The 26,664-nt window shown below is 39.9% G+C and overlaps 2 protein-coding genes across 3 annotated transcripts; one reads left to right on the top strand and one right to left on the bottom strand.

The window, feature by feature from the left end:
• The first annotated feature begins 7,624 nt into the window (after positions 1–7,624).
• On the top strand, positions 7,625–12,599 carry LOC139562649 (serine/threonine-protein phosphatase 2A 55 kDa regulatory subunit B delta isoform-like). The gene is made up of 10 exons (XM_071380523.1): positions 7,625–7,822; positions 7,973–8,047; positions 8,856–8,953; positions 9,121–9,286; positions 9,363–9,475; positions 9,591–9,768; positions 10,073–10,237; positions 10,368–10,537; positions 10,684–10,775; positions 10,915–12,599. Exons 1-10 carry the CDS (start codon positions 7,816–7,818, stop codon positions 11,192–11,194), a joined length of 1,344 nt encoding a protein of 447 aa, XP_071236624.1. The 5' UTR covers positions 7,625–7,815; the 3' UTR covers positions 11,195–12,599.
• A 2,569-nt stretch (positions 12,600–15,168) lies between these two features.
• Positions 15,169–26,184, bottom strand: LOC139562650 (BCL2/adenovirus E1B 19 kDa protein-interacting protein 3-like). Of its 2 annotated transcripts, none has more exons than XM_071380525.1 (6): positions 25,892–26,184; positions 25,343–25,502; positions 18,668–18,728; positions 18,402–18,508; positions 16,068–16,217; positions 15,169–15,754 (listed from the first exon to the last, which is right to left on the bottom strand). In XM_071380525.1, the coding sequence occupies exons 1-6, from the start codon at positions 25,932–25,934 to the stop codon at positions 15,712–15,714; spliced, it is 564 nt and encodes a 187-aa protein (XP_071236626.1). In that variant the 5' UTR covers positions 25,935–26,184; the 3' UTR covers positions 15,169–15,711. The 2 variants fall into 2 exon arrangements, with proteins under 2 accessions (XP_071236626.1, XP_071236627.1); XM_071380526.1 differs by having other exon boundaries at positions 26,053–26,110.
• Positions 26,185–26,664: the final 480 nt, after the last annotated feature.

Here is a 26,664-nt window from a genome sequence, read left to right as displayed (position 1 = left end):
AATCTGTTCATCTGAACATTTCATAGAAATAATGGGTTTGTAAAGATTAAAGAGTGTCTTGATTGGTCCTCCCTGTTTTTGCAAAGTTCCTCAATGAGTCAATACAATGTCAGGTACACAAGCAGTTGATGCTTAGAATACATACTGACCCAGTCACATGTGAATTAAGACAGTAAGTTGTTCACGTTGTTTTAGACTGATCTTTCTAAATGGCCTGTATGCTATATGAGGGCTGCTATGGCTATAAGGACTATGAATAGAGCTCGCCAACTTGTAGTCCTAAAATCCAGAAATAATTTACCTCTGGTTTGTTCAGCCACCTCTATGGGAAAAATTAATGGGGAAATAAACGCCGAAAATAAGGTATGAGGTTAACACAGGTTTAGGAGATCTATGAGCATGACTTTTATGAAATATGAAGCCTTAATGTGATTTAAATAATTTTACGACATAAATTCTTCAAAATTCCCAAAAATGTACGTTAGTTGATGAATATTATCGCATAGAACAAAACGTATAAGGTCTCCTAAGCCTGTGTCTATCACATACCTCATTTTCGGCGTTTATCCAAAACGGCATTCATTTTCCTCATAGGCTTTGTCCTATGAACCATGGCGGAATTATTGTCCACCTATATACGCCATTACTATTTCTCTCTATAGTCAGTGTCATAACGCCATCTAGTGGAATTCAATATACTAAAGACAATGACATTCCTTTGTATCTTATTGAAACTACAGAGTATGAATCAGTGAGGTAAAGTACTCAAGTAAATTTACTTTAAAGTACTAGTTGAGTAGTATTTTGGGGTATCTGTACTTTACTTTACAATTTTTTTTTTTTTACTTTTACTTTTACCTCACGACATTCCAAAAGAAAATAATGTAATTTTTACTCCATACATTTTACCTGACACCCAGAAGTATTCGTTACATTTTGAATGCTTAGCAGGACAGGAAAATTGTCCAATTCACACACTTATCAAGACAGCACATAGTCGTCCATTCTGCCTCTGATCTGGGGGCTCACTAAACACAAACGCATCTTTTGTAAATGATATCTGAGTGTTGGGAGTGTGCCCCTGGCTATCCATACATTTTAAAAACAAGAAAATGGTTCTGCCTGCTTTGCATAAGGAATTTGAAATGATTTATACTTTCACTTTTGATTATTAAGTATATTTTAGCAATTATGTTTACTCTTGATACTTAAGTATATTTAGAACAAAATACTTTTAGACTTTTACTCAAGTAGTATTTTACTGGGTGACTTTCGCTTTTACATGAGAAACTTTCTTTTAAGGTATCTATACTTTTACTCAAGTATGACAATTGGGTACTTTTTCCACCACTGATGACTACACAGTACCATTATAGAGCTTTACAAATGCCTTGTGTGTGATTTAAGAAAGCAAAAGAAGAGTAAATAAAGTAGCCACAAGTGCAGGTAATTATATACCCTACACATAATCTATGTAGCACTTGTGCAACTTTACTAATTGACCATGTTAGAGATTGTTATATAATAAAGAAACAAAATAACAGAATATTTATTCTTATGAGCTGTTACCCATAGGGCTCTTTAGTAGGTTTGCAGTGAGACAGTTTTGAAGGCCAGTTTAACAAGCCAGACCAAGACCAAACCCTCAGGCCTCATATATCTCTCAGTTTCTCCTCTCTGCTTGCAAGAGGAGAGTAGAAAAAACAACAACAGAGAAATAATGAGAAAAGCACAGAAGCTAAGCAAGAGTCCGTACTGAATAATTGATTGTGTTTGTCTTTTCTGTTGTGTGTGAAGACCCGAGGGTGGGCAGAGCTCATGCCCCTGAGCTGACCAGATAGGTCCAGTGGATTGTGTCTGAGACTGACCAGGGGAGAGGGGGAGGGGTGAGTGGAATGGAGGAATGGGGCGACAGCGAATCCAGAAGGTTTAATTTATCTCTGTGATACTGTATTGTGTGTTATATACGTGAGTTTGAGTGTAGCTGCTCAAGTGACAAGAGGCTTCTTTACTGGGGCAAAACACACTGAATATTGTACACAGTAGACTCCTCAAGTATACTATTAGTCTCTCTCGACAGACATTCATACACACAATATCTAGCTTGAGATTTTGATGGCTCATGAAAATAGTATACCATAGGTCAAGGTGGCTTAACATGATGGTTAAAATATGCATGATACTGATATCACATGCTATTTTCTGATTGCCAAACTGTATGGTTTGATCAAAAAATAAAAGCATGCAATGATGCATGGTTGCATTAACAGATATTATAAACTGGGTGGTCCGAGCCCTGAATGCTGATTGGCTGACAGCTGTGGTATATCAGACTGTATACCATGGGTATGACAAAACATTTATTTTTACTGCTGATCTAATTACGTTGGTAACCAGTTTATAATAGCAATAAGGCACCTCGGGGGTTTGTGGTATATGGCCAATATAAGAGCTGTATCCAGGCACTCCGTGTTGCATCGTGCAGAGAACAGTCGCGGTATATTGGCCATATACCACGCCCCCTTGTGCTTTATTGCTTAAATATGAACACCTAAGTGGATCTTATCTTTATGTAATCATATAATATGAAAAGATACCCACTGACGACTTTTATGAGTGAGACAAGGTTGTTGCTGAGGGGCCTAAGTAACCCTACACTACACAGCACCTTATTGGGGAGGGCAGGCTCGTGGTAATGGCTGGAGAGGAATAGTATTAAATACATGTGTTTGATGACATTCCATTCGCTCTGTTCCAGCCATTATTATGACCTGTCCTCCCCTCAGCAGCCTCCTGTGATGTCAGCATACCTTTATTGTGAGTGTGCCAGTAATGAGGCATATTTTTCTGGGGGAAATGGCAACTTCTCCTGAGGCACCATGTCTACTGAATGTGATCCTTGATAAAACAGGAGGCTCACCAATCAATCTCTCTATGTGGCCCACAGCCAGAGAAAGCCACTGCACCAAATGTTTGCCTTGCGTCATAATGACAAGTTAACTTACAGGCAGCAGAGTAACCATCCACAAGCAGCCTCTAGCTGTCTTATAATGAATTCCCAAAGGAATGGGGAACTATCGAAGTCAGTGGTGTTACTGGAGGCTCGGAATAAAGTCAACAGATCTCCTTTAACCCACTGTTCCCCGGGCGCCGATGACGTTGATGTCGATTAAGGCAGCCCCCCGCACCTCTCTGATTCAGAGGGGTTGGGTTAAATGCGGAAGACACATTTCAGTTGAATGCATTCAGTTGTTCAACTGACTAGGTATCCCCCTTTCCCTTTCCTTTCACTTATACCTTACAGAGGTGAAGGAACCCCATTTGCACACACACCCCATGTACACACACACACACACGCACGCACACACACACACACACACACACACACACACACACACACACACACACACACACACACACACACACACACACACACACACACACACACACACACACACACACACACACACACACACACACACACACACACACACACACACACACACACACACACACACACAATAAAGGCTTAGGAAGAAGAAAACATGCAAAATACAATGCACACTGATTATGTACACCAATTCAATAGAACTATTATAGAAAAATCACAGTAAACATTATTTCTATGATGGTGTGAAATTTGGGCTTTTCAGTTAAGTAACTTAACATTTGTTGAGATTTTTGACTGAAGAATTTAAATTCTAAGAACTTAGAATAATGTATCCAAATGTCGACTAGATGTCCCTTGTGCACCATCTATCACAGTAGGTAATACAGTGCTTTCAGAAAGTATTTACACCCCTTGACCTTGTCCACATTTTGTTGTGTTACAGCCTGAATTTAAAATGGATTAAATTGATATTTGGTGTCATTGGCCTACACACAATACCCCATAATGTCAACGTGGAATTATGTTTTAAAAATGTGTACAAATTAATTCAATATGAAAAGCTGAAATGGCTTGTGTCGGTAAGTATTCAACCTCTGTTATGGCAAGCCTAAATAGGTTCAGGAGTAAAAATGTGCTTAACAATTCACATAATAAGTTACATGGACTCACTTTGTGTGCAATAATAGTACTTACCATGATATTTGAATACTGGTGTCACCTTAATTGGGGAGAACGAGCTCATGTTAATGACTGGAGCGGGATCAGTGGAATGGTATCAAATACATCAAACACATGGTTTCCAGGTGTTTGATGCCATTCCATTCCATTTGCACCGTTCCAGCCATTATTACGAGCTGTTCTCCCCTCAGCAGCCTCCACTGTCTCTGTACCCCACACATGCAATTACAATATCTGTAAGGTCCCTCAGTCGAGCAGTGAATTTCAAACACAGATTTGACCACAAAGACCAGGGAGGTTTTCCAATGCTTCGCAAAGAAGGGCTCATATTGATAGACGGGTAAAAATAAAAAAGCAGGCATTGAATATCCTTTTGAGCATGCTGAAGTTATTCTTTACACGTTGGATGGTGTATCAATACACCCAGTCACTACAAAGGTACAGGCATCCTTCCTAACTCAGTTGCCGGAGAGGAAGGAAACCGCTCAGGGATTTCACCAGGAGGCCAATGGTGACTTTAAAACAGTTACAGATTTTAATGGCTGTGATAGGAGAAAACTGAGGATGGATCAACAACATTCTAGTTACTCCACAATACTAACCCAATTGACAGAGTGAAAAGAAGGAAGTCTGTACAGAATAAAAATATTCAAAAAAATGCATCCTGTTTGCAATAAGGCACTAAAGTAAAACTGCAAAAAATGTGGCAAAGAAATTAAATGTATGTCCTGAATACAAAGCATTATGTTTGGGGCAAATCCAACACTACACATCACTGAGTACCACTCTTCATGTTTTTAAGCATGGTGGTGGCTGCATCATGTTATGGGTATGCTTGTCATCGGCAAAGGAGTTTTTTAGGATAAAAAGAAACGAGATATAGCTAAGCACAGGCAAAATCCTAGAGGAAAACCTGATTCAGTCTGCTTTCCAACAGACACTGGGAGACAACTTTACCTTTCAGCAGATCAATAACCTAAAACACAAGGCCAAACATATACTGGAGTTGCTTACCAAGACAACATTGAATGTTCCTGAGTGGCCTCGTTACAGTTTTGACTTACATCGGCTTGAAAACCTATTACAAGACTTGAAAATGTCTAGCAATGATCAACAACCAACTTGATAGAGCTTGAATTATTTAAAATAATAATTTGCAAATATTGTACAATCTAGGTATGCAAAGCTCTTAGAGACTTACCCAGAAAGACTCACAGCTGTAATAACTGCTAAAGGTGATTCTAACATGTATTGATTCAGGGGGTTGAATACTTACAGTACCAGTCAAAAGTTTGGACACACCTACTCATCTAGGGTTTTTCTTTATTTTTTACTATTTTCTACATTGTAGAATAATAGTGAAGACATCAAAACTATGAAATAACACATATGGAATCATATAGTAACCAAAAAGTGTTAAACAAATCCAAATTTATTTTAGATTCTACAAAGGAGGTACTGACAGCTATGCACACTCTGTATGTAATCAAGATATATTAGTGTTTATTTTTCATTCTTGAATTTTTAAAAAAATGTTTAAATCAATTTTAATCCCACTTTGTAAGACAACATTTTGAAAAAGTCAAGGAATGTGAATACTTTCTGAAGGTCCTGTATCTCTTCAAAGTGTGAGTCAAGTTACTAAAATGATCTGTTTTGGTAGGCTTGAAGTACACTATATATATATACAAAAGTATGTGGACACCACTTCAAATTAGTGGTCTCGGCTATTTCAGCCACACCCATCGCTAACAGGTGTATAAAATCAAGCACACCGCCATGCAATCTCCATAGACAAACATTGGCAGTAGAATGACATTACAGAAGAGCTCAGTGACTTTCAACGTGGCACCGTCATAGGATGCCACCTTTCCAACAAGTCAGTTCGTAAAATGTCTGCCCTGCTAGAGGTGACCAGGTCAACTGTAAGTGCTGTTATTGTGAAGTGGAAATGTCTAGGAGAAACAACGTCTCAGCCATGAAGTGGTAGGCCACACAAGCTCACAGAACAGAACCATAGAGTGCTGAAGCAGGTAGCGCGTAAAAATGGTTTGTCCTAAGTTGTAACACTCACTTCCCGAGTTCCAAACTGCCTCTGGAAGCAAGGTCAGCACAACAACTGTTCGTCGGGAGCTTCATGAAATGGGTTTCCATGGCCGAGAAGCTGCACACAAGCCTAAGATCACCAAGCGCAATGCCAAGCGTCGGCTGGAATGGTGTAAAGCTCGCCGCCAATGGACTCTGGAGCAGTGGAAAAACGTTCTCTGGAGTGATGAATCAAGCTTTACCATCTGGCCGTCTGATGGCCGAATCTGGGTTTGGCGGATACCAGGAGCACAATTGCATAGTGCAAACTGTAAAGTTTGGTGGGGGAGGAATAATGGTCTGTTTTTCATGGATCGGGCTAGGCCCATTAGTTCCAGTGAAGGGAAATCTTAACACTACAGCATACAATTACATTCTAGACGATTCGGTGCTTCCAACTTTGTGGCAACAGTTTGGGGATAGCCCTTTCCTGTTTCAGCATGACAATGCCCCTGTGCACAAAGTGAGGTCCTGACAGAAATGGTTTGTCGAGATCAATGTGGAAGAACTTGACTGGCCTGCACAGAGCCCTGACTTAAACTCCATCAAACACCTTTGAGATGAATTGGAACGCTGACTGTGAGCCAGGACTATTTTCCCAACATTAGTGCCTGAACTCACTAATGCTACGACGCAAAGGTCAGGCTTAGCTATAATGCCACTAGACGAAGCTTTAGGCCTACTCCATCAAGCCACAAAGGTAAAACTTAAACAAACCATCTGTGGCAACAAACCATCAGAATCATAATACCCCTTCAAAGTAGGATTATACATATGCAAATAAATGATGACTGGTCATTGGCAGAATAATCCAAATCATATTGTGATGTCATGCTGTGGGCCAAAAACTTCATCCCACCAGAACAGGCGTATTACAGGTGTATTTTTTTCTCCAAAAGCTCTTACACTAAAGGGGCATTATCATCGTTTTTTTGTACAATTTCAGTGTTATTTCAACCTCAATAGGATGGAAATATTTTTTTTTTTTAACGGAAAATCGAGTTTTTGACTGCACTGACTGGTGCCATGTTGACACTGCCTGTGCAATACAGGTAACCACCAGGAGTCACAATAAACAAATAAAAAGTTGTTTCTTATAAACATTTTTATTTTTCCCGCAAATAATATATGGCACATTTCATAACATTTCTTATATTTCATAATATTATTTCAACACAAATGATTGTTTATCAAATTGGCTCTAACAGTAGTAGCCAGTCACTTTAATTGCTTTACAGACTCTTTGAACAAGTAGGCTTCTTAGGTTACATTTACAACCATACATGCTTTAACTTGAACTTCAGTGATCAACATGAGGGGTGAGGAGCCATTTTAATTTATCCAGTTTTTCTGTTGTCTTAATTAAGTTTTAAGGAGTAGGGCCAACTGACTTCAACACAGACAAAACTGCCTACAGCTGGGGATGGATGGATGATAGATGATATAGATAACTGAAAGATGCTTGGAAGCGTGTTGAAATGACGTCATTGTGTTATGCAATGTGCGCCATTTTGGATGGAAAAAATCACGGACGATTTCCGTGATCCCTGACTCCTCACTTTGCCTGTGAATGTTGACTATTTTTACCTCACGCAAGTTGCATTGGTTGAATAAGCAGTGCAATCCGTGTTCAGTAATAGCTAACTCTGCTAAATTAAACAATGGCAGGTAAGCTACTTATGTAGCCGGGAAAGGGTCACAATACCACTTACTGCTGTGTGGCCTGAATGCAAGTTTTAAATTACACAGCATTTGACTCTAAATGGGTTGGTGAACTGACGCAAGCGAAGTAATGATTCCAATATTATTGTTATGCAGGAGTTGCCGGTGGAAATGATTTTCAGTGGTGTTTCTCACAAGTGAAGGGGGCGATAGATGAAGATGTTGCAGAAGGTGAGTATAGTTACGTTAGGTTAACGAATGAGTTAGCTAAACGTTAGCGTTTGAGCTCAAATGTGATCAAAGATGTGATGCTGTCATCTTATTATTTCGCTAACTACGCCTTTGACTTACTGTCTTTCACGAACAAAGTCATGACACTGTTCATGTATACGAGTACCACTGCTGGGCAATGCTGAGTTTGTTTTTCTTACTAGCAACGTTAGCATGTTAGCTAGCTCCTCTTGCTTGCAAATCAAGTTGGCTAGCATTATTAGCAAGCTAACGTTATACCCAAACAACTGTACCCTGTAACTTATGTCCCGCACATGTATGTAACATATATAATAAGAATTATGCAGTCAGAGTACGTCTTATTATTGTAATGTAGTAAGACACACGCACTGTCGTAAACTAGCGCGTCATCTTGCTAACTACTCTAGCTAGTTATTTGTGGGCGATTTTGTCAGTGACGTTGAAGGTCTGCGTCGGCAATATGGCAATTGAACGTTCTGATGCAGTAGGGGGGAAGTCAGTGTGTTTGATTCATTCAAAGTCAGTCATTTTTCTTGGGTCGACTGATCAATCAATTATTTTCAGGGAGGTAGAAATCCACACGCTGCTCTGTCGGCTACTATGCATAGTGTATGCATGCACCCATGAAAGTTGCACCAGGATTGTTTTTTTATATTGGTTTTGATGTTATTATTTACTAGGTGCTGTTCTTTTGCTGATGTGTATATATTTGATTAGAACAGCCCTTATACATTACACACAATAAAATTCCAGAATCCAGCTTTAATGGGACATGTCCTCCTTTCAGCTGATATCATCTCAACGGTTGAATTCAACCATTCTGGAGAGTTGCTAGCAACTGGAGACAAGGGAGGCAGAGTTGTCATATTTCAACATGAACAGGAGGTGCATTTTATAATTACCAGCGAAATGTATTTTCATGAACAATGGCATACATTTTTGGAGTTAGATATAATAGGTTGTTATGGAAAGGCACTGGATTAAATTCTAAACATAATACATGCTTAATATCCAAGTTTGTCACACAGTGCATATCTACTTTTCTCTTTCAGTGTAAAAATCGACCAAACCTGCGAGGGGAATACAATGTTTATAGCACTTTTCAGAGTCACGAACCTGAATTTGACTACTTGAAAAGTTTAGAAATTGAGGAAAAAATTAACAAAATAAGATGGTTACCCCAACAAAACTCAGCTCACTTTCTACTCTCAACAAATGGTAAGAACATTTTGTTTTAATCTACTAACCATTTTGTTAAGTTCTCTTCACCCTCAACATATATTTTTTTGTACAGATAAAACGATCAAATTGTGGAAAATCGGTGAACGAGACAAGCGGGCTGAGGGTTACAACTTGAAAGATGAAGACGGACGTCTCAGGGATCCCTTTAGAATTACCTCCCTGCGGGTTGGTTTAAACTTGCTTTACCTTTTAAGATTTCAACCGACACTGTACAAGAAAAGACACAGTCTATGTATGCTTATAGCTTCCTCCCCTAAATAAATCTGTCCTGTGGTTACAGGTACCAGTGCTGATGCCCATGGATCTCATGGTAGAAGCAAGTCCTCGTAGGGTGTTTGCCAACGCTCACACATATCATATTAATTCAATTTCTGTAAATAGCGATCATCAAACATACCTCTCCGCTGATGATCTAAGAATTAATCTATGGCACTTGGAAATCACAGACCGAAGTTTTAGTATCCTCTTCTGTCTTCTGAAAACATATCAGTCCTCATCCTCATGACTTTTAGATGCAAATGTTTGCTTCATCCAAACTGTCCTCTATTAGCTTATACACTTCTCAATTTCAGTTTAGATTTTTTTCTTATTGGTCCTGTGCAGTTGTAAGTCAAACAAATACATGTGTGAACACCAAAAGTTTCTTAAATTTCAACTTATTTCAGAAGAGATAGTGAATCGTGCAAGGGGGCCTATGTTTGACCACATCGATATGAGCCTTTAGACCTATTTCAGTTAATTTCCTTAACAGTGTCTTCTCAGACATTGTAGACATCAAGCCTGCCAACATGGAGGAACTGACAGAGGTGATCACAGCGGCTGAGTGCCATCCAAACCAATGCAATGTATTTGTGTACAGCAGTAGCAAAGGCACCATACGCCTCTGTGACATGCGAACAGCAGCACTCTGCGATAGGCACACCAAGTGTGAGTATTCATAGAGCCTAGTTCTCTGCATTCTAAATGATGTTCATTCACAGATAAATTAGTTTAAATTAATCTATTTTCAGGGGTTTTGTCTGTCATTTTGAATATCCCTCCATGTTTGTGATTGCAGTCTTTGAGGAGCCTGAGGATCCAAGCAGCAGGTCATTTTTCTCTGAGATCATCTCGTCCATCTCTGACGTGAAGTTCAGTCACAGCGGGCGCTACATGATGACACGGGACTACCTCTCCGTCAAGGTGTGGGACCTCAACATGGAGAACAGGCCAGTCGAGACATATCAGGTACCTGCCTTGCTCTGCCTAGTGATAACACTACCAACAATGGAATCATTTTCAGTGTGGTCCACAATTGTCCAGTTAGGTGTATGGAAATAGTTGGATAGATGCAATTATTTTCCAAATACACTAATCAACATCCTCCCGCTCAGGTTCACGAATACCTTCGCAGCAAGCTTTGCTCGTTATATGAAAATGACTGCATCTTCGACAAGTTTGAGTGCTGCTGGAACGGTAGCGACAGGTAAGAAACTCTCGCGCTTTCTGTTTAAGGCAATCTGCAACTACTATGTTGTTCTTTGAACAACTTTTCTGCCAATATGTAAGTTTAAGGAGTATCTTTGGAGAATTATAAATGACCCACTGTTTCCTTCCTTTCTCAGTGCCATCATGACCGGCTCCTACAACAACTTTTTCCGGATGTTTGACCGCAACACCAGGAAGGACATCACATTGGAGGCCTCTAGGGAGAGCAGCAAACCGCGGGCTACACTCAAACCCCGCAAAGTCTCCACCGGTGGCAAGAGGAAGAAAGACGAAATTAGCGTGGACAGCCTGGACTTCAACAAGAAGATCCTGCACACCGCCTGGCACCCCAAAGAAAACGTAATCGCTGTGGCGGCCACCAACAACCTGTACACCTTCCAGGACAAGATCAACTAAAAAATAATTGGGCTCCATCCTGAGGACAAGGCTTTACTGTTCCTGCATAGTTAAGCCTAGTGGTTTATCTGTAACAGAAACAAACAGCCCTCTCGTCCTCCTGGTGAAGTTTAAAGCACTTGTCTCCTTTTTTTTGTGGCAGGAGGTTGATTGGTCGGCCTGTTTTCTTTTGAGTCTGAGGTTGATTTAGCCTTGGGTAAATCAGTGCCAGGGCCAAGATCGGACCCTGAGAGCCCACCTTGTGTTGAATCAATGGAACGGCACTCATAAGAGGTCAAACTCTTGAACATTGGTTTGTGTTGACATTTTCAGCCTTCATTTCATAATCTTAACAACCAAACTATGGAAAGCCCTGAAAATGACCTCTTGTCATTGTTGTAACACCCTCATTAAGATTTTTGGCCGTTCTGAAACATGGATATTTCATGGGTTATAGGCCTACCTGTTAACATTCCCATTGACCATGCATTCAGGCTAAAGCACTTGCAACAGGTCGTAAATTTGGAAAGTGGACTTCTTCTTTTCTCCACCCACTCCCTCCTATCCAAAATTTATCCCCCAGACATGGTAACGTTATATCACAGACTGTATCTATTCAAATACACCTTTATGGTATCATCCACTTAATAAAAGTAAATAGAACTACATATGTGTTTTAGAATTTAAATCATGTTTATAATTGCTTTGCATGTTTTTATGTTGTAGTGAGGTGGAAAAAAATTAAAGTCGCACCACAGTCTTTTGAGTAGTTCTTTCAAGCTATCTCTAAAATAACTACTCTTAAGTTTCAGAATCATCATTTGAGACTGACCATGTGCAAGTGTCAATATATGTATTTATGTGTTGCTCTCATTTAAGATACAGGCTGGAAACTTAATGTGAAGAGACGCAAGACAAAGGGAATCTGCAGCCTTAAAACCTACGTCTATCAATGACAGCTACCGATTATGTCCCCAAATGTTTTACAAACCTTATGTGCATTATTTTTTTATTCTATTTTATAGATTTATGTCTCATATTACTGCTGCTATTTGTGGCTGTCTGTGAAAACAAGGTGTATATAATAGTCAAAGAGTACTGCACACCATACAGATAGATCTAGTGATATACAGAGTTCCTCCAATTCATGGAAAGTTCTTTGTGTAGTAAGAGAAGGAGATTCAGACAAACCTCTTACATGTGCCCTTTAAATCATTCATTGGTATGCCACTAAAGTCAAAACTGCATACTTTGTTTTCCAAGTTATATCAATGCAAAAATGAAGGTTGAATAGACCTGTACTGATTTTATAAACAGGAACATCGGTAATAAAGCCTTTCTCTGTTTAATCATTCTGAACATGGTGGCAGTGTATTTACTTGTTTGATTATGTTGACCAAAGTTAAATAAAATCTAATTGTGTTCATCTGCTTTATGCCTCCATTACTTTAAATGCGTGAGAATAGTCCTGGAGCTACAGTTGAAGTCAGAAGTTTACAAACACTTAGGTTGGAGTCATTAAAACTCGTTTTTCAACCACTTCACAAATTTCTTGTTAACAAACTATACTTTTGGTAAGTCGCTTAGGACATCTACTTTGTGCATGACACAAGTCATTTTTCCAACAATTGTTTACAGATTATTTCACTTATAATTCACTGTATCATAATTACAGTGAGTCAGAACTTTACATACACTAAGTTGACTGCCTTTAAACAGCTTGGAAAATACAAGAAAATGATGTCATGGCTTTAGAAGCTTCTGATAGGCTAATTGACATCGTTTGAGTCAATTGGAGGTGTACCTGTGGATGTATTTCAAGGCCTACCTTTAAACTCAGTGCCTCTTTGCTTGACATCATGGGAAAATCAAAAGAAATCAGCCAAGACCTAAAAAAAAAAAAAAAAATGTAGACCACAAGTCTGGTTCATCCTTGGGAGCAATTTCCAAACATCTGAAGGTACAACGTAAATCTGGTACGCAAGTATAAACACCATGGAACCACGCAGCCATCATACCGCTCAGGAAGGAGATGTGTTCTGTCTCCTAGAGATGAACGTACTTTGGTGCGAAAAGTCCAAATCAATCCCAGAACAACAGCAAAGGACCTTGTGAAGATGCTGGAGGAAACAGGTACAAAAGTATCTATATCCACATTAAAACGAGTCCTATATCGACATAACCTGAAAGGCCGCTCAGCAAGGAAGAAGCCACTGCTCCAAAACCGCTGCTCCTAAACCGCCATAAAAAAAGCCAGACTACGGTTTGCAACTGCACATGGGGACAAATATCATACTTTTTGGAGAAATGACCTCTGGTCTGATGAAACAAAAATAGAACAGTTTGGCCATAATGACCACTGTTATGTTTGGAGGAAAAAGGGGGAGGCTTGCAAGCCGAAGAACACCATCCCAACAGTGAAGTTCAGGGGTGGCAGCATCATGTTGTGGGGGTGCTTTACTGCAGAAGGGACTGGTGCACTTCACAAAATAGATGGCATCATGCAGAAGGAAAATTATGTGGATATATTGAAGCAACATCTCAAGACATCAGTCAGGAAGTTAAAGCTTGGTCACAAATGGGTCTTCCAAATGGACAATGACCCCAAGCATACTTCCAAGTTGTGGCAAAATGGCTTAAGGACAACAAAGTCAAGGCATTGGAGTGGCCATCACAAAGCCCTGGGCAGAACTGAAAAAGCGTGTGCGAGCAAGGAGGCCTACAAACCTGACTCAGTTACACCAGGTCTGTCAGGAGGAATGGGCCAAAATTCACCCTTCCCACTTATTGTGGGAAGCTTGTGGAAGGCTACCCGAAACGTTTGACCCAAGTTAATCAATTTAAAGGCAATGCTACCACATACTAATTGAGTGTATGTTAACTTGTGACCCACTGAAAGAAATAAAAGCTGAAATAATACTCTCCTATTATCCTGACATTTCACATTCTTAAAATAAAGTGGTGATCCTAACTGACATAAAACAGGGAATATTTACCAGGTTTCAATGTCAGGAATTGTGAAAAACGGAGTTTAAATGTATTTCGCTAACGTGTATGTAAACGTCCGACTTCAACTGTAGATGATACTGTAGATGTATATTCAGTAAATTGCAGAATTCAGAGAAAATTAGGGAATTCATTTGAGCGCTCAAAAAAATACAATGTAAGTAGCAAAGATAGCTTATATGTCTTACTGATCATACAAAAAATTGGAGACATCTTATTTCACAGTGATATTGACTTGTTATTTGCTTTAAAACTGTATGGTAATTACATAACTTGGAATGCTTTGAAACAAGTGCCACTGCAGATGTGGTACCATGTACTTCATTCTTTAGAGTACCTGAAAGTACCACTTCTTAGCATATTACGTACCAAATATAGTACCAGCTGAGACTGTAAAATAGTTACCAAATAAAAACATTGTTTTGTATTTGTAACATACTATAGCTATGAAAAACAAACAAAACATTATCATGATTGTACTCAAATAGTTGCTACATTTATGGACCTAATAGTAGACATGTTTTTATCTGATTGTCAATCACTGTGCACGTTCATCCACTCCACTAATTCCAGCATTCAAACAGTCCACTGTGCACCAGTCATTGGATGAATGGAAAGAGACAGTTGTTACAAAACACCAAAACATGTAATGACATCAGTGATTGTCATCAGGTCTTCACTCTTGTAGCATGAATTAAATCATCTTGCTGACAAATTGAGCTTTTTTGTAAAAAGAAAAAAGTTGGGACATCTGAAAAGGGGCTGAAATACAGGACGCAAACAAGTGTCTGTCCTGAGCTCATCAGCATGGGAAACTGAGGGCTCAGTTGATAATGTTGCAAGTTTGCTAGCTAGCTGAATCCAGTCAATACAATGTTGCATGTTTGCTAGCGAAAGCTCAAGACAGACATAAGAGAGATGAATGCAATTGAAAGAACCTGAACCAACGGTCACTGGTTTAAACCATGACAGAGTGGTGAGGGTGTTCATTTAATTTGGAATAAGCTTTTATTTTTTTCATCTTTACCACTAACAGTACACAATAGAATTTTAAACAAATAGGAGAATAGGTTAAATTGGAGACCCCACAAAAGTTGGACTTTTGTTGCAATTCACACCCTGCCTTTCACATGTTGCATGAAATGTATTAACCCCAGCTTTTTTCAAAGAAAATGAGTGCAGGAAATTATTTCACAATTAATATTCATTCACATTAATCATTCCCTTAAGAATAACAAACAGGCAAAACACAAACTCAATATGCTTAAGAAAATGAGAAACAACAATGCCAATTGGCAGCAGTTCAATATAAAAAACATTCTAAATAGCGAGAGGAACAAGGCAGCACAAATCAGTTCCTGATTCAAGGCATTTCTGGGAGAAAGAAGCAGTCACAGCATTCAGAAAATAAGATGAGGCAATCAGCTAAAATGGAGAATGCTACATCAACCACCTCCTTGGATTCTGAAGTTTCCCCCATTTGAAGGCATGCCAGCTGTATGAGTCAGTGGTGTCATAATGCAGCGTCAGCTTCAGTAGGTGCTGTATGTGCTGAGGCGCCTCCCAATGTATATCCTGAGAAGAAGAACAAAATAGCAAAGGGCCATTCAAAATATTATTTTGATTCAAGTAAAAATTTATCATGGCTACTCTGAAATATCTATCCATGGCCAGCGGCAAGCTTTCACAAAGCCTACATTTCCTCAACAGGGTAGTGTTTGCTTTATTGTATTACAACTCTCAAAAGGCATTTAGCTAAAATACAAAACAATTCGACACCCATCTGGGGCACCATACTTTTAGGAATAGTAAAAGGCAGCTTTGAAAGTATTCAATAGACTGCATGTATTTGTACTGTGTTTAAGTTACAAAATGCTCAGTCCCTTACCCCAGGCCAACTGCGAGTATATGAGAAATGAATAATGAAGGAAGGAAAAGCTTGAGGAAGTCAGGGGAGAGAACGCCTCCCTTCTTCATGACGCTGGTCTTCCTGATGCTGAGCGAGGCTGAGCGCCTGGGGTGTTTCAGCAGAAACTCCCTACAGAGACACAACACAGTTACAACTGGGTTAGTAAATCTTATATTAAATCAGTGATTACAGGTATCTTTCTGCGATTGAAATTCTTGGGTGGCATTTTTTCTGGTCGCCTAAGTCTAAACAGTGGGTATGGAAAAACCCTTTCAGTGTAAAATTAAAACGACTAAAACCAGATATATAGTGCCTTCAGAAAGTACTCAGACTTTTTCCACATTTTGTTACGTTACAACCGTATTCTAAAATTGATAAAATAAAATAAAAATCCTCTGCAATCTTCACACAATACCCCACAATGACAAAGTGAAAACAGGTTTGAACATCTCTGGAGAGACCTGAAAATAGCTGTGCAGCAACACCTGACAGAGCTCGAGAGGATCTGCAGAGAGGAATGGGAGAAACTCCCCAAATACAGGTGTGCCAAGCGTGTAACGTCATACCCAAGAAGACTCGATGCTGTAATCGCTGCCAAAGATGCTTCAACAAAGTACTGAGTAAAGGGTCTGAATAATTATGTAAATGTTTATTTCAGTTTTTATTTTTGATAAATTAGCAAAAATTTCTAAAAACCTGTTTTTGCTTTGTCATTATGGGGTATTGTGTGTAGATTGACGAGGGAAAAAATGATTTAATACATTTTTGAATACGGCTGTAACCTAACAAAATGTGGGAAAAGTCGTCTCGGGCCGGTAAACCGTGCCAATATATCCTCCAAACACAGACTTCGAGAGCATTATCACTTTTATACAACGGGTTACCAACATTTTCAAATAATGATTTACATATTTCCATTAAAAGCGTTATTTTGATTAATGTATTCATATTATTTCATCCTTCCACAAGATATAGTCCCGACACAAATCTAGGGTTGCTACCCAAGCCGACTGGTCGTTCGTTCTATCGGTTCGTTTGCCATAGACGCAACCCAGTCGTTCAGTGTTTTTGTTCTTCATGTATGGACACAACCCAGTCGTTCGTTCTAAATATTCCATTGCCATACTGGCTGGCAACATTCTTATCCCTTACTTGCTAGCTAGCCAACTACGACTAATTTACAGTCACGTCAAAAAGTGCAGCCAGAATAACCGCTAAGTAAATGCATTTGAGTTTGTTTAAGCTGTTTTCTAGTGACATTTATTTGGATGCATCCACAACAATGAGCTAATGGTGAACAGTTTCGCCCTGCATAGAAAATGGGCTCGTCAGGACATGGTTGTTCAGAGGCGCTAGCCAACAACACAACTAACACAATCACTTCAAACTGAAGCTGGAAAGAAATCAAACTAGCTGCAATTCGTATTGCTTGACCTGTTTTCTATTGATATATATATATATATATCCATAAAAATTATGCTGATTCATCATTTCGACTGGCTGAGAAATGGTGCCTGTCTGTCTCATCCCTCACACGTTCATTAATACAGGACAGCTGGAGGTGTAATTTGAATATTGAAACAATGTTGCAAATGTCAGAGACAGACAGCAAGGTTTATACAAATCTCCACTGTTGAAAACTAAATGTTAAGACTAAAATAAATGTGAGATAATGTTTAAATGTTTTTATAGTGGAGAAGTTGATAAATTGCCTGGCTGGGCTGATGAGACAGTGGATTGCACAGGAAATGTTAACATCATAGAATTAGTCGGTGGTACGTTGTGGAATAGACACCAGCTGGAATGAGGTTTTAACCCATCAGCATTCATGATTAGACACACTCGTTGTATAAAGATTATGGACCATTATTTTTTCATATATAATATAATCTTTGGGAATTTACAAATCACCAAAATAAAAGCTAGACAGTCAGGGAAAATGTAAAATTCCCAAAACAATGACTTTAGCAGTAATGATTTTGTTATTATGTTTGAGCAAAAGAATACAGCATTAGCTATGGCAAAATGCATATAATTGCAGGAAATTAGTTTTAAAACGCCAAGATTTTTTTTTCAGCTCCATGGTAGAATATGTAGAATTGCAGGACATTTGCAACATTTTCTCGCAGCTGCATGTCAAAATGTGTAGAATTGCAGGGAGTTTGTTTTAAAATAAGTCTCTCAGCCACTAAGACCTCTAAAATTATCTGTACAATTCAGTTGTGCCAAAATGTTCTCTCTCTACATTCAATTTCCATCTTCAGCATTATGAACATTGGGCCCTACTGTATATAATTACGAGGTACTATGTACTTTGGTGGGTTGTTCTCAGGACGACTGGACCAGTCCCAGATTAGGTCAGCATTCTTCTTCAGTAGATTCTCTACTTCCCGGATTCTTTCTTGGTTATCTTCCTCAGACTGAAATCAATGAAGAAATTCCTTTCCACATTATAATCACAAACATGTTTCTACTATTCACCTAATGTAAAGTCTGGTATTATCATGAATTATTACCTTCTGAACATCACAATACATATCAGAAGACAACCTTACAACCCCTAAGGACCATGTATTTACCTGTGAACTGTTTCCCTCTGAGCCTCTAAACAGAAGAAGAGGAGTCTGTGACCTAAGCGGACTGGAAAGATAGACAATAAAGATGACTCAGGACATCCCTAGAACTTTTGAAATGTGTATGAGGTAATCTGCTAAGAAAAAGCTTTATAAATTACATAATCCTTATCTCCACATTCTCAGGCCTTGAACAGGGATACCAAGGCTTTGCCTGGAAACCATATGTTGAAATGCATTGAATTGTATAAGGGGCAAAAACGAGCATTTGAATCAGGAAAGTTTCCTCTCACAACCTCTACAAGCCAAAATGTTGAATAAAATTATATTTTAATATACCTTACCGGTTTGCGGTAGGAATGTGAGACCATATATCCACTAAGATGGCGCCGAAGAAGATGGCTGACATTTTACATAATCCTGACCAAATTGTGCTATTTTTTTGAGTTGTTTGTAACTTATTTTTTAATGTATTTTGTACATAATGTTGCTGCTACCGTCTATTATGACCGAAAATAAATTCTGGACATCAGAACAGCGATTACTCACCACGAACTGGAAGAAGCTTTTTCCTTTAACGAGTCCGACGAGAAGGATGCACTGCTCTCCCGGGAACAGGCCCAAATCCCTGTCATTTGCGTGAAGAAAATACGGAGCAAAAGAGGATGCAGATCAGGTTGCCTTCTGAGAATCCGTAGGCGAGCGAGTAAACTCCCACTGCCTTCCGTTCTACTTGCTAACATGCAAAATAAAATTGATGACATACGATTACCCTACCAACGGGACATTAAGAACTGTAATACCTGAACGACGACACGGATAATATAGAGCTGGCGGGATTTTTCATGCACTGGCAGAACAGAGATGCTACATCTGGTAAGACGAGGGGTGGGGGTGTGTGTCTTTTTGTCAATAACAGCTGGTGCGCGATGTGTAATATTAAAAAGGTGTTGATGTATTGCTCGCCTGAGGTAGAGTACCTTACGATAAGCTGTAGACCACACTATCTACCAAGAGAGTTCTCATCTAAATTATTCGTAGCCATCTATTTACCACCATAGACCGATGCTGCCACTAATTTCCCACTCAACGAGCTGTATAAGGCCATAAGCAAACAAGAAAATGCTCAACCAGAAGCAGCTCTCCTAGTGGCCGGGGATTTTAATGCAGGCAAACTTAAATCAGTTTTACCAGCATGTCACATGCGCAACCTAAAAAATAAAAAAATTAAATTAAAACTCTAGACCACCTGTACTCCACACACAGAGATGTATACAAAGCTCTCCCCTGCCCTCCATTTGGCAAATCTGACCATAATTATATCCTCCTGATTCCTGCTTACAAGCAAAAACTAAAGCAGGAAGTACCAGTGACTTGCTCAATATGGAAGTGGTCAGATGACACTGATGCTACGCTACAGGACTGTTTTCCTAGCACAGTCTGGAATATGTTCCGGGATTCATCCAATGGCATTGAGGAGTATACCACCTCAGTCACCGGGTTCATCAATAAGTGCATCGACGACGTGGTCCCCACCGTGAAGCCATGCATTACAGGCAACATCCGTATCGAGCTAAAGGCTAGAGCTGCCGCTTTCAAGGAGCGAGACACTAATCCGGACGCTTATTAGAAATCCCGCTATGCCCTCAAACGAACCATCAAACAAGAAAGCATCAATACAGGATTAAGTTTGAATCCTACTACACTGGCTCTGATGCACATCAGATGTGGCAGCGCTTGAAAACTATTACGGACTACAAAGGGAAACCCAGACATGAGCTGCCCAGTGACGCAAGCCTACCAGACGAGCTAAATGCCTTTAATGCTCGCTTTGAGGCAAGCAACACTGAAGCATGCACGAGAGCAACAGCTGTTCTGGATGACAGTGTGATAAATAAACATTGGCTACCAAGAGGGTTATTTAAAAATATATATATATTTCACCAGGTAGGCCAGTTGAGAACAAGTTCTCATTTACAACTGCGACCTGGCCAAGATAAAGCAAAGCAGTGCAACAAAAATAACAACAGAGTTACACATGGGATAAACAAACGTACAGTCAATAACACAATAGAAAATCTGTATACAATGTGTGCAAATGAAGTAAGGAGGTAAGGCAATAAATAGGCCATAGTGGCAAAGTAATTACAATTTAGCAGTTAATACTGGAGTGACAGATGTGCAGATGAGGATGTGCAAGTAGAAATACTGGTGTGCAAAAGAGCAGGATTTAAAAAATAATAATAATAATAATAATAATAATTTGGGGACGAGGTAGCTTGGATGCTTGGATGGGCTATATGTCTGGACCTCTGGCAGTCTTTATGGGGGTGCCACAGAGTTCAATCCTCGGGCCGACTCTTTTCTCTGTATACATCAATGATGTTGCTCTTGCTGCTGGTGATTCTCTGATCCACCTCTACGCAGACGACACCATTCTGTATACGTCTGGCCCTTCTTTGGATACTAACCTCCAGACGAGCTTCAATGCCATACAACTCTCCTTCCGTGGCCTCCAACTGCACTTCAATGCAAGTAAAACTAAATGCATGCTCTTCAACCGATCGCTGCCCACACGTCCAGCGTCACTACTATGGACGGTTCTGACTTACAATATGTGGATTAGAGGTCGACCGATTAATCGTAATGGCCGATTAATTAGGGGCGATTTCAAATTTTCATAACAATCGGAAATCGGTATTTTTGAACACTGATTTGGCCAATTTTATTATTATTAATTTATTTTTACACCTTTATTTAATCTTTATTTAACTAGGCAAGTCAGTTAAGAACACATTCTTATTTTAAATGACGGCCTAGGAACGGTGGGTTAACTGCCTCGTTCAGGGGCAGAACGACAGATTTTTACCTTGTCAGCCCGGGGGATTCAATCTTGCAACCTTACAGTTAACTAGTCCAAGGCTCTAACCACCTGCCTCTCATTGCACTCCACGAGGAGACTGCCTGTTACGCGAATGCAGTAAGCCAAGGTAAGTTGCTAGCTAGCATTAAACTTATCTTATAAAAAACAATCAATCAATCATAATCACTAGTTAACTACACATGATTGATGATATTACTAGTTTATCTAGCGTGTCCTGCGTTGCATATAATCAATGCGGTGCGTATCGTTGCACCAATGTGTACCTAACCATGAACATCAATGCCTTTCTTAAAATCAATACACAGAAGTATATATTTTTAAACCTGCATATTTAGCTAAAAGAAATCCAGGTTAGCAGGCAATATTAACCAGATGAAATTGTGTCACTTCTCTTGCGTTCATTGCACGCAGAGTCAGTGTATATGCAACAGTTTGGGCCGCCTAATTTGCCAGAATTTTACGTAATTATGACATAACATTGAAGGTTGTGCAATGTAACAGGAATATTTAGACTAATGGATGCCACCCCTTAGATAAAACACGGAACGGTTCCGTATTTCACTGAAAGAAGAAACGTCTTGTTTTCGAGATAATAGTTTCCGGATTCGACCATATTAATGACCTAAGGCTCGTATTTCTGTGTGTTATTATGTTATAAATAAGTCTATGATTTGATAGAGCAGTCTGACTAAACGGTGGTAGGCAGCAGCAGGCTCGTAAGCATTCATTCAAACAGCACTTTCGTGCGTTTTGCCAGCAGCTCTGCTGTTTATGACTTCAAGCCTATCAACTCCCGAGATTAGGCTGATGTAACCGATGTGAAATGGCTAGCTAGTTAGCGGGGTGCGCGCTAATAGCGTTTTAAACGTCACTCGCTCTGAGACTTGGAGTGGTTATTCCCCTTGCTCTGCATGGGTAACGCTGCTTCGAGGGTGGCTGTTGTCGTTGTGTTCCTGGTTCGAGCCCAGGGAGGAGCGAGGAGAGGGACGGAAGCTATACTGTTACACTGGCAATACTAAAGTGCCTATAAGAACATCCAATAGTCAAAGGTTAATGAAATACAAATGGTATAGAGAGAAATAGTCCTATAATAACTACAACCTAAAACTTATTACCTGGGAATATTGAAGACTCATGTTAAAAGGAACCACCAGCTTTCATATGTTCTCATGTTCCGAGCAAGGAACTTAAACGTTAGCTTTCTTACATGGCACATATTGCACTTTTACTTTCTTCTCCAACACTTTGTTTTTGCATTATTTAAACCAAATTGAACATTATTTCATTATTTATTTGAGGCTAAATTGATTTTATTGATGTATTATATTAAGTTAAAATAAGTGTTCATTCAGTATTGTTGTAATTGTCATTATTACAAATAAATGTATATAAAAAATAATTACAAATAAAATAAATAAATAAATAAATAAAAAAAACAATTTTTTAATCGGCCGATTAATCGGTATTGGCTTTTTGGCCCTCCAATAATCGGTATCGGTGTTGAAAAATCATAATCGGTCGACCTCTAATGTGGATAATGACAAATACCTTGGTGTCTGGTTAGACTGTAAACTCTTTATCTTGGCCAGGTCGCAGTTGTAAATGAGAACTTGTTCTCAACTAGCCTACCTGGTTAAATAAAGGTGAAATAAAAAAAAATACAGATGGGCTGTGTACAGCTGCAGCGATCAGTAAGCTGCTCTGACAACCGATGCATGAAGTTAGTGAGGGAGATATAAGTCTCCAACCTCAGTGATTTTTGCAAGGCCTTTAAACAGGTAAACATTCACAAAGTCGCGGGGCCAGAATGATTACCAGGACATTTTCAACCTATCCCTGACTGAGTCTGTAATACCTACATATTTCAAGCAGAACACCATAGTCCCTGTGCCCAATTGTGCGAAGGTAACCTGCCTAAATGATTACCGACCCGTAGCACTCACATTGGTAGCCATGAAGTGCTTTGAAAGGCTGGTCATGGCTCACAGCAACAGCATCCTCCCGGATACCCTAGACCCACTCCAATTCGCATACCGCCCAAACAGATCCACGGATGACGCAATCTCAACCGCACTCCACACTGCCCTTTCCCACCTAGACAAAAGGAACACCTATGTGAGAATGCTGTTCATTGACTACAGCTCAGCGTTCAACAGCATAGTGCCCACAAAGCTCATCACTAAGCTAAGGACCCTGGGACTAAACACCTCCCTCTGCAACTGGATCCTGGACTTCCTGATGGGCCACCCCCAGGTGGTAAGGGTAGTAGGCAACAACCCTGATCCTCAACACTGGGGCCCCTCAGGGGTGTGTACTTAGTCCACTCCTGTACTCCCTGTTCACCCACGACTGCATGGCCAAACACGATTCCAACACCATCATTAAGTTTGCTGACGACACAACAGTGGTAGGCCTGATCACCGACAACAATGAGAAGGGCCTATAGGGAGGAGGTCAGAGACCTGGCAGTGTGGTGCCAGGACAACAACCTCTCCGTCAATGTGAGCAAGACAAAGGAGCTGATCGTTGACTACAGGATAATTTAACATCAACATCAATGGGGCTGTAGTGGAGTGGGTCGAGAGCTTCAAGTTCCTTGGTGTCCACATCACCAACGAACTATCATGGTCCAAACACACCAAGACAGTCGTGAAGAGGGCACGACAAAACCTTTTCCCCCTCAGGAGACTGCAAATATTTGGTATGGGTCCCCAGATCCTCAAGAAGTTCTACAGCTGCACCATTGAGAGCATCCTGACCGGTTGCGTCACCGCCTGGTATGGCAACTGCTCGGCATCTGACCGTACGGTGCTCCAGAGGGTAGCGCGTACGGCCCAGTACATCACTGGGACTAAGCTTCCTGCCATCCAGGACCTATACAATAGGCGGTGTCAGAGGAAAGCCAATAAAATTGTCAAGTGGCTCCAGTCACCCAAGTCATAGACTTTTTTCTCTGCTACCGCACGGCAAGTGGTACCGGAGCGCCAAGTCTAGGTCCAAAACACTCCTTAACAGCTTCTATCCCCAAGCCATAAGACTGCTGAACAATTAATCAAATGGCCACCGGACTATTACATTGACCCCCCCTCCAATTGTTTTGTACACTGCTGCTACTTGCTGTTTATTATCTATGCATAGTCACTTCACCCCTACCTACATGTACAATTACCTCAAATAACCTGTACCTCCGCACACTGACTCGGTACCGGTACCCCCTGTATATAGCCTTGTTTTTGTTATTGTGTTACTTTTCCAAAAAATTTTATTGAATTTTTACTTTAGTTTATTTGGTAAATATTGTCTTAACTCTTCTTGAACTGCATTGTTGGTTAAAGGCTTGTAAGTAAGCATTTCACGGTAAGGTCTAAACTTGTTGTATTCGGCGCATGTGACAAATAAAGTTTGATTTGATTTAGTTTTCAAAGAGATGGTATAGTGCGTTCAGAATTCTATAACCTGAAGCATGTGCACAAGATAAAAATACGGGTTTACACAGTTCTGCACATGCTTCAGATGATAGAAATCTGAAAGCACTACCAGGGCTTTGAAACGTTTATTTAATTATACTCTCCTGTGGATATATTGTTTCACATTCCTAACCCCAAAAGGTCCAACTGCATGGGCAACAGGTAGTTTAAAATATAACTGTATCCAACATTCTTGCTTGTAGAGGTCGTGAGAGGTAACTTCCCTGATAGAAACACTCACTTCTGACCGACATAGAATTCAATGCAATTCATCTTCTGGTTTCCTGAGACACTAAGGCTCAGCACTGTAACCATTTTCTTTCCCCATACCTGTCACATTGTGAGCTTCCTCTCGAGGTACTCCTGCTTGACTCGTGTTGGGCGTCTAGTAGTAACTTCTCCAGGTCTACATCAAGAGTGGTTGTTGAGATCTGCTCCTGGCACACCTGACTCCCACTGCCAATGTTATAGTGCAGCTCCACCCAGGAACCTGGGGAAACATATTACCCACAGATAGATAGAAACTAGTTTGGCAACTTAGCTAGTAACGTTAGCTAGATATTTTCCTTTGTCGCGTTTAGTGTTGAATCTTGCCAATCAGGAATGAACGGAAGTATAACGTGATCCAATTCCGTGAGAAATATAAATGTAGGACTATGTTAACAGTCATAGGGCTAGTTAGTTACGTTAGCTATTATTTGACAGGCCTTAACAATATTCCCCTGACCTGATAATTCCAGTTGAGACCAACATTAGCTGAACTAACGTTAGGTATATTAGCTAGTTTGTTAGTCAGCTATATAGACTTACATAAAAATTATGTGGTCAGCTAACGTTAGCTAAAAAGTACCGTATTTGATATTTAATTTCTGTACTGACCCTGCAAGTTCTCCTCATACGGAATTTCCTTCTGAAGCGACATGTTTATTTAAAACGCGTTCGAATCTACCGATAGAGCTCTGTCGACGAACTATGAAAACGTTTGGTCTTATATTAATCGATCACACAAGTAAGCACTAGAAGTTGTTGTGCAACACTACCAGGCAGCAGGAAAACAATTATAACGATATCTTTTGTTGACATCGGCTAACTGAAATGTGATTGGCTAGTAACTTATGGGCTGTCGTTGGTGAACATCATGCATGCGCTGCTCACATGTACACTACTAGCACAGTGTGTACGGTCTTTGGTCAGAGGAAGAGAAAATTCGTCTCCCTCATGCAGGTGGCGTTTATCACCCAGGAATCGATAATTTTTTTGTATGGAGGTCAAGAGAGAGTCAAATTTGGTCAACAAAAAAACGAGTGTCTTATTTACTGTGTCAGGTTTATTTGATTGAATATACGTTCCGTAATGCTTAGGTTGTTACGAATGCACTGATATAAGTAGGATACATGACATCCCCGCAATGTTTAGGGAAAAAAACACTTTATATCGGGGTTGTGTCGAGATGACTATGCATATTCATAACATGAGGCTAGTAGCATAGCATCTCTATCCATTGAATACAAATGATTGACGTCAACAACCCTTATCGAATATTCAATTATTAAAATAATGAGATGTATCTACCAATCCAAAGAAAGGATAGGCGGGAGCTAGACAGCCCGCTGTGCTGCTTTGTGGACAACTAATCCAACTGTTAGGGCAGA

The sequence above is a fragment of the Salvelinus alpinus genome, chromosome 32, assembly GCF_045679555.1.
Source record: "Salvelinus alpinus chromosome 32, SLU_Salpinus.1, whole genome shotgun sequence".
Taxonomy (NCBI): Eukaryota; Metazoa; Chordata; class Actinopteri; order Salmoniformes; family Salmonidae; genus Salvelinus; species Salvelinus alpinus.
The sequence above is the reverse complement of the archived record's forward strand: the minus strand, read 5'-3'. Positions and strand labels throughout refer to the sequence as shown.